General features: G+C 38.9%; 1 protein-coding gene across 4 annotated transcripts in view; it reads left to right on the top strand.

The window, feature by feature from the left end:
• LOC144678935 (RNA-binding motif, single-stranded-interacting protein 3) overlaps positions 1-12,621 on the top strand; it is a 1,591,210-nt gene extending 1,578,589 nt beyond the window's left edge. For 2 of the 4 annotated variants that reach the window (XM_078539043.1, XM_078539042.1), the window contains 2 exons: positions 1,513-1,593; positions 5,294-5,425. In XM_078539043.1, the coding sequence (XP_078395169.1) occupies positions 1,513-1,593; positions 5,294-5,425 (213 nt within the window). Of the gene's footprint in view, positions 1-1,512; positions 1,594-2,143; positions 2,183-5,293; positions 5,426-6,436 lie in introns of those variants that run through there. The other 2 variants (XM_078539040.1, XM_078539041.1) reach the window with 2 other exon arrangements.
• Positions 12,622-13,156: the final 535 nt, after the last annotated feature.

The following is a 13,156-nucleotide window of genomic DNA, read 5'->3' as shown; positions in this document are numbered from 1 at the left end:
AATCTTCCCCCGTCGGGGGGATTGTGCGCGGGTGGGCGCGTACCCGATCAGCACCCCGATCGGGTCCGGGCTGCCATTTTATTTGGGCGGGCCTTACAATAAACTTATGCATATTATGCATTGTAAAATCGTTAATGGGCAAGGGTAGAATTCAACTCAACCTCAGGGCCTTAATTGGCCCGCCCAGCATGATGTGCACCCAGAAGCGCTGTGCGCTCTCTTTGCAGGCAGGATGGGTTCCCCTGCAGAAATCTTCTGTGCCTCAGGGAGTTAAGTTTTAAGTTTTTAAAATTTTAATAAAGAAAAAAAAATTTAAGACATGTCTCCTCTGTGCCTCAGGGAGATTTCTGCACTCTATTGTGCGCATGCGCAAAAGAGCGCAGGCCCCGACTCACGGAATCTCTCCAACCCCCCCCCCAAAGCCCGCACAGGGAGCACACAGCGATTCCAGGTGTGCGTCGCACTGGGCAGGCCTTAATTAATTCGCCCACGAAAAATGGTGATGCGCAACCGATTGGGGGCGCCGATCAGGTTCGTGCTCGCTACCGCCCACCCCCGCACAGCCCCCCCCAACCGTTGGAAAATTCAGCCCTATGTATAACAAAACTACTGAAAAAACACACTCATGCTTTCACTGCAAATAGCATCCAGAGGAAATTGTTGTCCAAGGTAACACAAAACCTTAAACCTTAATTTTTAGGGGAATATTTCAGTAAATTAAGTAGCAAAAAGTTAACGCAAAGTTGCAAATAAAATAGTTACATATAAAGGGAAAGAAAACAAAAGGAGAAGGCATATGGTAGCAAGCAGATTGAAAGTGTTTACTTTTTATTTTTAGTTGAAGTTGTGTTTTAAGTGCATATGTTAGAGTTGGAAGTTTGATTTACAGTAACAAAATAATATTACAATAGCTTGTTTGATTGAATAGCATTTCAGAAAATAAACGTAGCTAATTGGTCCAAGGAGCCAGGAATTTGCTGGCAAACCGAGGGTGGGATTTCCTGGCCCCGCACCCCCACCACTGGGATTGTCCAGTCCTGCCGAAAGTCAATGGACCATTGGCTGGGCTGTCAAATCTTCCGGGGCAGGTCCCTTCACGACGGGACCGTAACTTCTTGGCCCAAGAGTTGAATTCTTCTGATTCAGCTGGTCTGTGTGGTGACATTGTGGAATAATAAGGTTTCAAAGACTTAACTTGTGTTGTGTCATCTGTCAGATGACATATATGCAAACATACTCAGACATGCGACATTTCAATAGAGGCAGAATTTCAGATCCATGTTTAGAGATTTACGAAGCCTTTCAGGAAACTTTAGAATTATTTGGGTTAAATTAGCAGAACAAAAACTGCTGGTGTCCAAGTTGTTCAGTTATCTTCCATTTTAATGTCCTATTTTCTCATTAGTATTTTACCTCATTTACTATTGACTTACATTGTACTGTAAAAATGCACTTTATCATTCTTTGATCCAAACAGAAAAAAACCTCTAGTAATGCTCTTGTTTTTTGCAGTACATGACTGCTGCAGCACCTATGCAAGGGACCTACATTCCCCAGTACACTCCTGTGCCTCCAGCAGCTGTCCCTGTTGAAGTGAGTATATGGACCCCCCTCTACTGGATAATGCATGGCTCAATTGTGCAGTTTTATTTATTACAAAATATTTTGGATTCATAATTGTTATTAATCTTATTACAATCCTAAATTTAGATACCACATCTAACCCATACTGATGAGTTGAAAGATTTTCTGTTTGTTGTCTCGGAGAATTCTATGTGAAATGGGTTTGAGCAGTTTTAATCTAGCTCTCAGTGGATATGAGCCACTTAATTGGCAATCTCACTTGGAAAGGTCAAGGGATGATTGGTATGTGGACTGGAAATTGTTACAGATGCAGTAGGGCGTACCCTTCTTAGTTTGAGGGTCAGACACATTGTTGTGGTAGGATGGAGAAAGCTTTACGCTGTGACTAATCATGTATGTGCTTATAATGCTGACACTGTTCACCTAAAGATGGAAAGCCTTCAATCTCCAGCACAGTTACCCTGTCTGATAAAAATCAAAATAAAGCTCAGAAGTTTGTTCTCCTTCATGAAAATATGTTTTTCCATTTTTTAAAGTAACTTTTCTTCGCCTTCTTTAGGTTCACTTTGATTTGTGCACTATACCCTGGGCTGACTGGGTGAGCTTCACTCTCTCTCTCTGTCTGTCTCTCTCTCTTTCTCTTTTTCTCTTCCCTCCTCTCTCCCTCCATCTCAGCTTCCTATCTCTATCTTTATTTTGCTGCTAAAGGCTACAAGAGTAACCTATATGATTTGCTGTCTGATAATTCTCTCTGTCCAATGAGCAGCTCTACCCAGCTCCTCCTTGATCATCAAAAATGAAGAATGCCATGTATAATCCTCCCCTATAATATGTGATAAGCCAGTGTATTATGTTACTAGCTATCACAAATATATTTTTAAATAAATTATTTGTTTGGAGTTCCTTAACTTTTTAAGATATTTTCATGATTGACAGGGTATAGAGGTCACTCTGAAAACAAACAGATCTTGTTTGGTTTGGAAATTTTCAAAGAAGACTAAACTGAGTCAAGACTGACTTCGAAGTCAGGCTTTACCTCTCCTTCTATGAATCAAACTGTTTCTTGATCATGAAATTCCCCTTCACCCCCACAGTGTCAATACTATCTAATACCTAATGCAGTGATCTTTGATGCTGTGATTTGTCGTACCAGGCATCCCACTCCCAAATCCTTTACATAATTCTGGCCTCATCTAACCAAATCACAATAGTGTAGCTTGTTTTTCCAACCCTAATTAACATCATTTATATCTCTTTTTCAACATCAATGCTTACTGCATTTGTATTTTTCAGTTGGGCGGAATTTAATGCTCCACCCCTCCCCCGACATGCATTTGACTTCCCAACTCCCCACTTAAGGGCCTCATCCTGCCGCCACTGGTGTTCTACCAGTGGTAGGTGGGAATATAGGAACATGGGAGCAGGAGTAGGTCATTCAGCCCATCGAGCCTACTCTAGCCATTTAATATGACCATGGCCTTTTCCCCACACTATCCCCAGATCCCTTTAAGTCATTGGCATTTAGAAATCTTTCAATCTCTGTTTTAAACATACTCAATGATTGAGCTGCCATAGCTCTCTGAGGTAGAGAATTCCGAAGATTCACAACCTTCTGAGTAAAAAAAATTCCCCTCATCTTGGTCCGAAGTGGCTTCCCCCTTATTTTGAAATTGTGTCCCCTGGTTCTAGACTCCCCAACCAGGGGAAACATCTTACCTGCATCTACAATGTGTATCCCTTTAAGTATTTTGACCATGAGATCACCTTTCATTCTTCGAAATTCTAGAGAATATAGGCCCAGTTTCCCCAATCTCTCTCTAGGACAGTCCTGCCATCCCAGGAATCAGTCTGGTGCACCTTCGCTGCACTCCTGCTAATATCCTTCCTAAAGTAAGAGGACCAAAACTGCACACACTACGCCAGGTGCAGTCTAACCAAGGTGTGGGGACCACACCTGGGTCAGTGGCCTGGTGGGAAGTGCTCCTTCTACTTGAGCAGTTTGTGTCCAACAGAGGCACCCACTGGCAACAAGGATCAGCCATGCTGGAAGACCCCCAACTGCCCTTTAAACTGACCCCCCTCCCCTCCTCCTCCTCCTCCCTCACCAGAGCCTCCCTGACTGGCCCAGGTGATTCTGCCTCATGTACCTTTCCTCCAGGGCTCCAACGACGATCCTGAAGCCTGGGCCTATGCAGTACCGGCAGTGGTCACTGTTCCTTGTGGCGCTGCTGGTACAGGAGAATTGCCGGCCATTAATTGGCCAGCAGCTGTCAGAGGTGGGACATCCGCCCTGAAGATGACGAGGACCCCATCGCCAACCAGGTAAGTGCCTGATTGGCTTTAAATCAGGTCCAGGGGTGGGGTCCAGAATGGTTACGGTGGGGTTGCCACTGGCTCTCTAGCAGGTGGACAGGCCCACTGCCGTGACCATTAAATTCCACCTGTTATGTTCATTAGTCCTAGAAATGGAAAAGTTGTTTGCATCAAATCATTTCAAGATGTGGTTTAACACATTCAGATTCCTTATTCTGTCCTGCTAAATCTGCCTGAGTCTTAAACCCTGTTAGTACTTCTCATTGTGATTTTTTTCCACTTCCCCCATGAACCAAACCTGATGTCTTTCTTAGTAAGATTGCCTGCTTAAAAAAGTGTCAATTTGTACTCAGCTTTGTGCTATGGTCCTGTTCTTCCTAGGAGTTGGAAGAGAATGCCTTAACTCATTTCATTTAGGACCCTTACAACCAACAGAGTGGCAAAACTTCATCTTACTAGCCTGGACTGTATTTCAGCCCAGATTCTAAAGCTAAAAGGACATTGTTCTAAGCTAGTGTGCAATCCATTTTTTTATACGGAGCAGTCATACTTTTAAATTAGCTTTCCAATGTTTTGTGCTTGTGTTTAACAAAATAAAGTAGCTCACAAATGTACTGAAACCTTTCTTTTTCAAATACCACTGCAAATATACTGTCCATTGCTATCTAGATTGAGAAAAATATGATTAGAATTGGTTGAAAGTAGCCCTGAACAATGTATTAATGGAACTTTATTCAGGTGTTATAATTAATTTTGGTAATACTTTCACAATGAAAATTAAAGCATTAGAAAGTACAAAGGACGGTAATTAATATAGTTCCTGGAATTCAGCCATTCTGTCGCCAAGATGAAGGAAACAAAATTATATTCTTCTAGAAAATGAAGAGCGAGAGATAATATAATTCTGAATTTTAAAACAACAGAAAAAGGAACAGAGAAAGCTAAAGCTGGTAAATGTTTTACATCAGTTAATTCATCTAATAAGACCAGAATATCTTTTCAAAGAAACCTGTCAAATTTATTTTGGAGGAGGGTGCAAGAGTTAGGAGCTGGAATTGATGGAAAATTGATCAAAGATAAGCTAATGATTTTAAGAGTCAGGAGCTAGAGACAACAAATTATGGACCATGTCCACAGCAGAGGTCAACTGGACAGATAGAGGGAATTTTGACTTTGGAAATGGGAATAAAAAATGGGAGAGATGTAAAACGACCCAATATTTGCCGTCACCCATTTTAAGTTAAAATGACCTCCATTCAGCTGTGAAGATGAAAGAAAGCTGTTTTCCAAATTGCTGATGCTAGTTTTCTTTCATAGTAACAGACTGTGGTGAACTTTATCACCCTTATGGGGTGAGTCGAGGTCTCATACGATTTTGCTTCCTTCTTAAATTCAGGGTGTTGTTGCTGATACCTCCCCACAGACGGTCGCACCTTCATCACAGGAAGCCAGTGGCCAACAACAACAGATACCAGTGGAAACGACCAATGATCATGCACCTACCTATTCTTACCAACAAGCTAAGTAAGTGATCGGATACATAGGCAGTAAAAGCAGAAAAGAACAATCAGTATACATAGAGTTAAGAACTGAATGAATGTTTGAGGAAGTGATCTTGTTCACATTGTGACTGACCCCTGATGCATCATTTCCTCAGTAATCTACAGTCGCATAATCACTTCACAGCTGTCACAATGAGCTGAATTGTTATCAGCAGACAATAATTGCAAAGAATCAGCAGTACATTTTATACTCCACCCAATGTTCTTTTCCATTAAAATCAATTAAAAAAATCATACTCAAAGTGTCTGAGTTGGGTTAACATTCAAGCATCATTGGTTAGTGAACTTGAATTGGCTCACTTTACATGAATAACTAGGTTTAAGTTGGCTCTCACTCAGGAGGCCACCCTGTTCTCCACTGTAGCTATGTTCCTCATGTTTTTATTGTTCCCTTCACAAACCAGAAGGGAGGAATCTGATTTTGATTGTTCCTGTCCTGAGACAGAAACTTAAAACAACACTTTCCTCACAATTGTTCTGTTAAGTGAAGCAATTACTTCTCTGAAGATCAGCTTTGAAAGCTGCATCAATGTTCAAGTGGGTGAATATGCCATGTGGTGTATTGAACCCAAGGACAAGAATGGTTACAGTTTCAGTTGCTGTGTTTTGTGTTGAATTAGTTGAGCCAGTTTAGACAGTAGTAGGGAGCTCTACAGTCAGACTGGGTGACCCTAGGTTAGAGTAGGGGGAAGGAACTGGCCTGGACTCTTGCTCTCTATTCACCGACGGCTTCTGTCGTTTCTAAATCTGGATGTTGGATGAATATAGAATACCCCCACGTAGCGCTGCAGTGCATCTTTTCCCCAAGATTGGTCAGTGTGTTCAGGAAAGAAAGAAAGAATTGTGCGTGCCTTATTTTATAATCTGACCTGAAATGATTTTGTCTGTGCTGGGATCAAGCAGGGCGTAGTTAATAGGACAATATTCTTTCCTGTACCCGAATGTGGCATCAGACATTCTTTTTATTTTTTCCGCAGACAGTAAACAGGACTGAAAACAGGAATCATGAGCTGAAAATTGCCTTGAACCAGGAAACTTCAGTGAATATGAAGGTGGCTTCCAGTTTGCACAGGCGTCGAATGAATGCTTTTTATTTCCTACCTTACCTGACAAAAAAAAAGTGTTTTTATGTGCTGTGCAAATGGTTCAGTGATGTAGTCTGACAGTTTAATTTTGCTATAAAAGCTTATTTTTAAAAGAGAAAGAAAATCCCATAAAAGGGAATTGTTTTGACTTTTCATTCAGATGAACAGGTAAAAATATAAATGATTTGTATGTTCAGATAGACTTAGAACTGTAAGACTGACAAGTTTGGAAGAGGAAGGAAGCTGCAGTGTTTTAGGAAAGTTTAATGGTCTTCCTCTGATATTAAGCTACTCTTTTTTTCATGTCTTTTATTAATTTGTAGGTTTTTCAGAAACGTTTAGCTAAGATTTATCTTGACTCTTAATTGCCTTAATTTTGAAGACGTCAGGCTCTCAAAGCCAGCTGTCAACATTGCGTTAGAAATTCTAGATTGAAATTATGTGCTTGGACCAAGTGGTTGGTGCAAGAATTTGATAAAAGCTTAACTTTATAGGGAGGTAAATGCTAATAAGCTGTACAGGTTAAAACAAAAAAAAACAAAAAAAAATGTGCTTGTCTTCTTTTGCAGAAGAACATGGTTTTATTGATAAAGAACAAGGACAACTGACAAAATCTAAAAAAATTGCTAAGACTTTTAATGAATTTTGTCTTAAAGCAGTGGAAACTGACAATTTGCAGAAGGCTGAAGCGTTTTGCGATTTGAAAAAAGTGACTGCATTGTACAAAATGCAGTTTATCGCTTAAGGCAGATTGTTTTATTTACAAAGCATAATTGCTAGCAGCAGAATTAGTGCTTTATATTTGCAATCTTTTTTATTAGCTTAAAATGTTTTTAGTCTGCTTTGCTTGTCACCTTGCAGATGCAAGCTAAAGAGTAAAAGGTGCGAACTAGATAGATAGGAGCTTATGGTTAAAAAGAAATCAAAGCAAAAGCAATAGATTGAAGAAATTGTGGACAATTTCTGTAGTCTTTAATTTTCATAGTTGTGGATCAAATGCAGCCTAAGGATGGCCTATTTTATACCAAAGATGAAGTGACACCCTAAAGCAGTCAAGAAGCTAGAGATTTTTTCTGTTGTTTTTTAAATCTTTATTTGACCTACATGGCCGGACCAGTTCTTACTTTACTTTCTTTAAACTTTTCTTCCACTGGTTACTCTCTAATAACTCATACACAGTAAGAATGTTTATCTACAAATATTGGTGGTGCACTGGTATTGGGGGAAAAGAAATCCATGTACATCGAAAGAAGGAATAATTCTGTAAAATATCAATTTTTTTTCTGTCCTGACTTTGGCCTTAACACGTGTTTGTAAATGTGCATTATGTGTTTATCTTTGCAAAGTGTATTACTTTTTCAGTCTTCCTTCATACTTTATGCATCTGGATAGCCCATTTATCTACCTCAGTCTATGCCATCTCCTAGTGTGCTGAGCAGCTGTTATCCAGCATTTTGCAAAGCTTCAATTTTTTCTCCCTTTTTTTATGTGCCCAGCGTTTCTTGTGTGCAGATTGCCTCAACAGGACATTGATGAGATGTACAGGTACACATCAGGTCATGAGCAGTCTAGAAATAGTGGCTGTATGCCCAGGCTTAGACATTTTGTTAATTAATCCTGCACTCAATGGCAGCAGGTAGGACAGCCACTGCCCCAGTGACAAGTCACTTTTATACTCTACTAAAATCAAAACCTAATAGTAAAATGTTCAAATATGCTTTCTTTATAAGTCAAAGGAATTACTTTGCTGGAGTTATATTGATAGTATGTGTACTGTCAAATCAAGCAGATCATGGACTCCATTTTGGGGTCCAGACAAGAAATGACACCATTTTAGTGGTGGAAAAAATGTCTCTGTGTCTTTGATATTTGTATGTGTTGTAGCACAACACAAATATACTGTGCAAAATACAGAGTTGTGTTTCCCATTCTGAAAGGTAAATATTGCTACTGCAACATGCCACTGCTGTCATTTAGTACTACAGTCGATACTTCATTCATTTCATGGCCATGTTCCCAATGGAATGTTATGGTAAAGAAGAAAGGGAACGATATTGGGTAAAGACTGGTTCTGATTATTTACATTCTAAATGTGATAAATTATATAAAAATGACTCTTTCCCTTCTGATTTAGAGAAATGAAAGATATTGCTGACAATCAGGGATTACAAGTAAGGGGTGAAAATCAGGAGGGCAAGGGTTGAAGTGTTGGCATATGTGACTAATGTACTTGAAATGGGGCTTAGGACATATCAACCAATGAACATAACCAAAAGAAAATGTCCTGTAATGACCAACAAGCAATTCACCTCCTCTCTAAAGACACAATTGATGTGGCAGCTCTTACCACAGGTCTGGAATACTGTTCATGGGACTGTATCTTTTTGTGTCAGCCTATCTGAGATGGATTTCAATCATATTTCTAATTCAATCTATGTTGTGTACATTTTAAACCATAGCTCAGTCTCTTCAGAATGCCCAGAGAGTAATTTCTCAGAAAAGTGAGTTTAAAAAGTCTTATTTTTTTATGGCTTGTTGAATAGTTCCCAGTTTTTTTTTTAACGTTACAAAGTTTAAGTCTAATTCAATTAATATTTTTCAAAATTCTTGTAAGATAGATGAAATATTTGGAAAGTAAATATTATGTAGTTTTGTTTCAATAATTCCCAATATTTAACCAACAGAAGGGAGACTATGGGGACAAAATTGGATCTTGTTTTACTCATTTCTTGGCAAGGTACAATTTTGTAGGGCTATGTCAAGCATCATATTGGCTTGGGTAATATTAAGACTTCTCCGGCAGCCACCTTAAACTGGCTCTCGGCCCCTTGCATATACTAGTGAGATGCCAAATGCCTGTTTAAAGAATCCTCTCCAAAATTGGTTGGATACCAAGCAGAGCATAAGCCAGCATATTGTGCGCAGTTAAACTATTCCATCTGTGGCCTAACCAAGATCCTTAAAGGAGAGTGCAGGAGATCACCATCAGACAGAGTTGATTGGCTCTGCAGTAATTTTGTGGACGGCAGCCAGCCTATATATGGGACCCTCTTGTTTATCAACCCTCCTCCCAAGCCAGAATTACTGGAGAGCTACATTTGCAGGCTCAGATTGGTGCAGTGAGCTTCCTCAGTAGGCCCAACAATCTCCTGCAGCTCACTCTAATTATTTAAAAGAGGCCCAAGGTACAATATAAAATGAGCCTTGGGTTTCCGGCTGCTGGCTTGCACTGAGGACATGCTGACCATTTCAGGCCCAAACAAATTTCTCTTCATACCTTTAAAGAAGGTAATGTTTAATATCTCAAAGGTCTGTAATTTTGTTTTCATGGAAATTGCGTAAACCTTGTGTAGAATTCTTGCAGATATAGAAGTGCATATCATATTTTCACTATAGGAATTGGATTCTTAATTCTCCCATTTTCTGATATACTAGCCGTAATGACTGAGCTTACTGGGACCACGCACCACATCACTGAAATATACAGGACTAAATTCCATACCTGTTCCAGAACAACATCTTTCACAATTCTTGTGAACTCCTAAACAAATGTGGTTTTGCAGATGAGGGATTAGAAGTTGAACCTTTGGGAGTTGGTCCTTTCTTTTCTGTGATTATCCAATGGCCTTTCTTACCATTATTAATCAAACTGACAAGGATGTAATTGCAACCTAATGAGATGGAATGAGTGCAATATACAACTTATCTCATTTAAAAAATCTACTTACTGAGTTGCTCTGAGGACCACAGTAATGTGCCATTTCCTTCTGGAGAGACATACTCCACTCAAGGAATGAGTTAGAATTCATCTTTATTGGACAGTGAGCCTGTGGCAATCTATTTCCCAATCATTTTAATCAAGGATCCATATTAGATGTGGCTCCACCGATTTTAATTGTCCCAAAGTGTACATTTCTAGGTTGAAGGATCGCCTTTTGATATTGACATTTAAGATACTTAATTGATGCATAACTTCTGTTCAACTGACAATACCTGTGGTCATTGCTTGAGGGGTATCCCAAGGGTGACCTATTTAGACATGTCTATACTGTATAAATACAGTATTAGCAATTCCCTTTAAAAAAAATCATTGGCTTTTGGTGAATCAGAGTGGTACTTTTGTTTGAATTTCCAAATATGGATGTGTGATATATCATAGTGCTGCTAACCAATCATGAAATTTTATTTTAAAGTGTGTGCGTATATGTGTGTATGCGAGAGAGACACTATTGCCTTTCTGAGGCACTTCAAAGCACTTATCCCTGAATTTGTATCTAATTAGTATAGAGATATTTGTATTGTTATTGGTATCCTTGTTTTTCATCAATGTAAAGAGAATACAAATCACAAAAAGGAATGCTAATAAGAAACTATATTGCTTTAAACAATTTGCACACAAGACATGCACATCAAATTAGCTTTAAAATTTTTGTTTGCTCTGGCAGTTTCTATCCAGTGTTATCATGGGGTCATTTTCTGCAAACAAACCTCCAGTTGCAGTGTCAATGTTACATCCACAGAAAGCTATAAATAGCAAAACACTAACGTTTCTGAAGGGAAACTCCCATCCAAGTTGCCTTTTAGTTAATAACCGAAGTGCCCAGTGATGGTTAGTTTTCAAACCACAGAGAACAATATTTGAATGATACAAATATGATCTCGGGTTTGGGCTTGACTTTTGGCTCAAAGAACCTTAAGCCAGACTTCTGTGCTTCTGCCCAGGCTCAGGGTTTAGTCCTTTGAAACATTTCAAAATTGACTTGGCATGTTTGACAGAACCAAGTGACTCCCGAGAAGGCTCACATTTCTGTAACGAAGGATGTGGTAAATAACTGGAATGTGAAAAATTCACTTCCTATTGTGGGTGTAATATCAACACTGAGTATCATGCTGTGGCATCAGATTACTGGAGAAGGTCCCAGTTTGAAATCCTTCAAGAGGGTACATTGACATACCAGTTGATAACCAAGCTACATTATTATGTGCAGATGTTGAGATTGCTCTGTGTATCAATTCAGATCTATGCTGCTTTGTTCAGACACAAAGGTTTTCATCATTTATAACCTCACAAGATAAATGTTTTTCTGTCTTTTTTTAAATTTTGTCAGACATAGTTCAATCCAAAACAGCATTTAACCTCCGAGTTCAATGGATTTAAAAAAATAATAAAGTGATGACATTTCTACATAACAATTTCAACAAAATCTGTTGCTTGTTCTAAATCTAAATTCAGAGTGGCATGTCTTTGTTTCAAATATAGCAAATGGATGGCATTATTTGACTCAAGTACAAATAATGGATCATTGTTGTTTGGTTATTAATTGTCAAATATTGTGGGAATTTCTCAATTAGCTATCAATTATAGGGAACTAATGCAACATATATTCTTCAGAAAGAATCTGAACAGTGTTGAAACTACAAATATTGTCCTAAATTGACCTATGAATAAGTCAATAATAGTTTGACAGGCATCTGTCAGGACTGCCAATAAATAGGAAAAGTCCTTTTTGCAGAAGCGAACTACAGAGATGTTCCATTTCAGAGCCACCACCTGAGTAAGTAAAAGTCCCACAGTCAATGGACATATAGCCAAACAAAGAAAACAGAAAAATAGCCAGTAATCAAACATCCAAAGTCCAACTAGTGTGTTTGAATATTGCTCCTTATCATGTAGGAAAAAACTATAGAACTTGGAGTGTTAAATGCCATTTCCTTCTGTCTGATACTATTTTTTTCATTTGTTACGAACCTGCACAGGGAAACTCTGTAACCTGGTCCTGGACCAGCATTGTTTCACCAGTCATTAAATTATGAAACTTTTTTTTAATTTATGAAGACCTTATTTTGTACAGTTCTTTTCATTTAAGAAAAACTCATAGAGATGTCTATAAGATCAAGAAAGTTAATTTTTTAAATTTATGTTTCAGTTGTGCCACAGACATGCTGGGCATCACTTTGTCTGGCAGTTCTTTCATTATCTGTTTGCTCCTGGAAATTTATGTAGATCAGTGGATGTTAGGTTTAAAATTCTGTTTTCTTTGAAGAAGCTTTCAATAAAAAAGAAATCTTAAAAAAAATCCTGCTTATATGTGCGCTTTTGTTGTCATACTTTGGGATGTCGTACACCAAACCCTTGCAATAGTTAAATATTTGAGTTTGTAATGTCACCCTCAGGATTCTGGCTGGCTGGATCTTGATATGCCTCTGGTTCTATCAGTCTGCACTGTCAGGCTTAACACCGTGGTCTGAAACCTTAAGTTCCATTCAATCTTGAGATTGAACTTCTCATTTCCATTCAGTCTGCTGCTAACACATTCTTCCATTTTTTTGGAACATCAATGAATTAAGTCCCGAGTATCTTCCAACTAAAACCCTAATTTGCCTCAAGGACTGATTTATGAAGTGCTACTCTCACTTGCTACTTCTTGTCACTGATGCAGTGCAACTTGTATGTGTCCTTCCATCAAATACACAAGCTCATTTCAAACTCAATGGCCCAATTCCTCTCCCGCACAAAATCTTTGCCAAGATCTACTGGTTGGTTATGTGCTAAGCAAGTCGATTTAAGGAGTCTTCTATTATTGGTCCACATGTGTGGTTTCTATCATTATA

The sequence above is a fragment of the Cetorhinus maximus genome, chromosome 3, assembly GCF_964194155.1.
Source record: "Cetorhinus maximus chromosome 3, sCetMax3.hap1.1, whole genome shotgun sequence".
NCBI classification, from domain to species: Eukaryota; Metazoa; Chordata; class Chondrichthyes; order Lamniformes; family Cetorhinidae; genus Cetorhinus; species Cetorhinus maximus.
The sequence above is the reverse complement of the archived record's forward strand: the minus strand, read 5'-3'. Positions and strand labels throughout refer to the sequence as shown.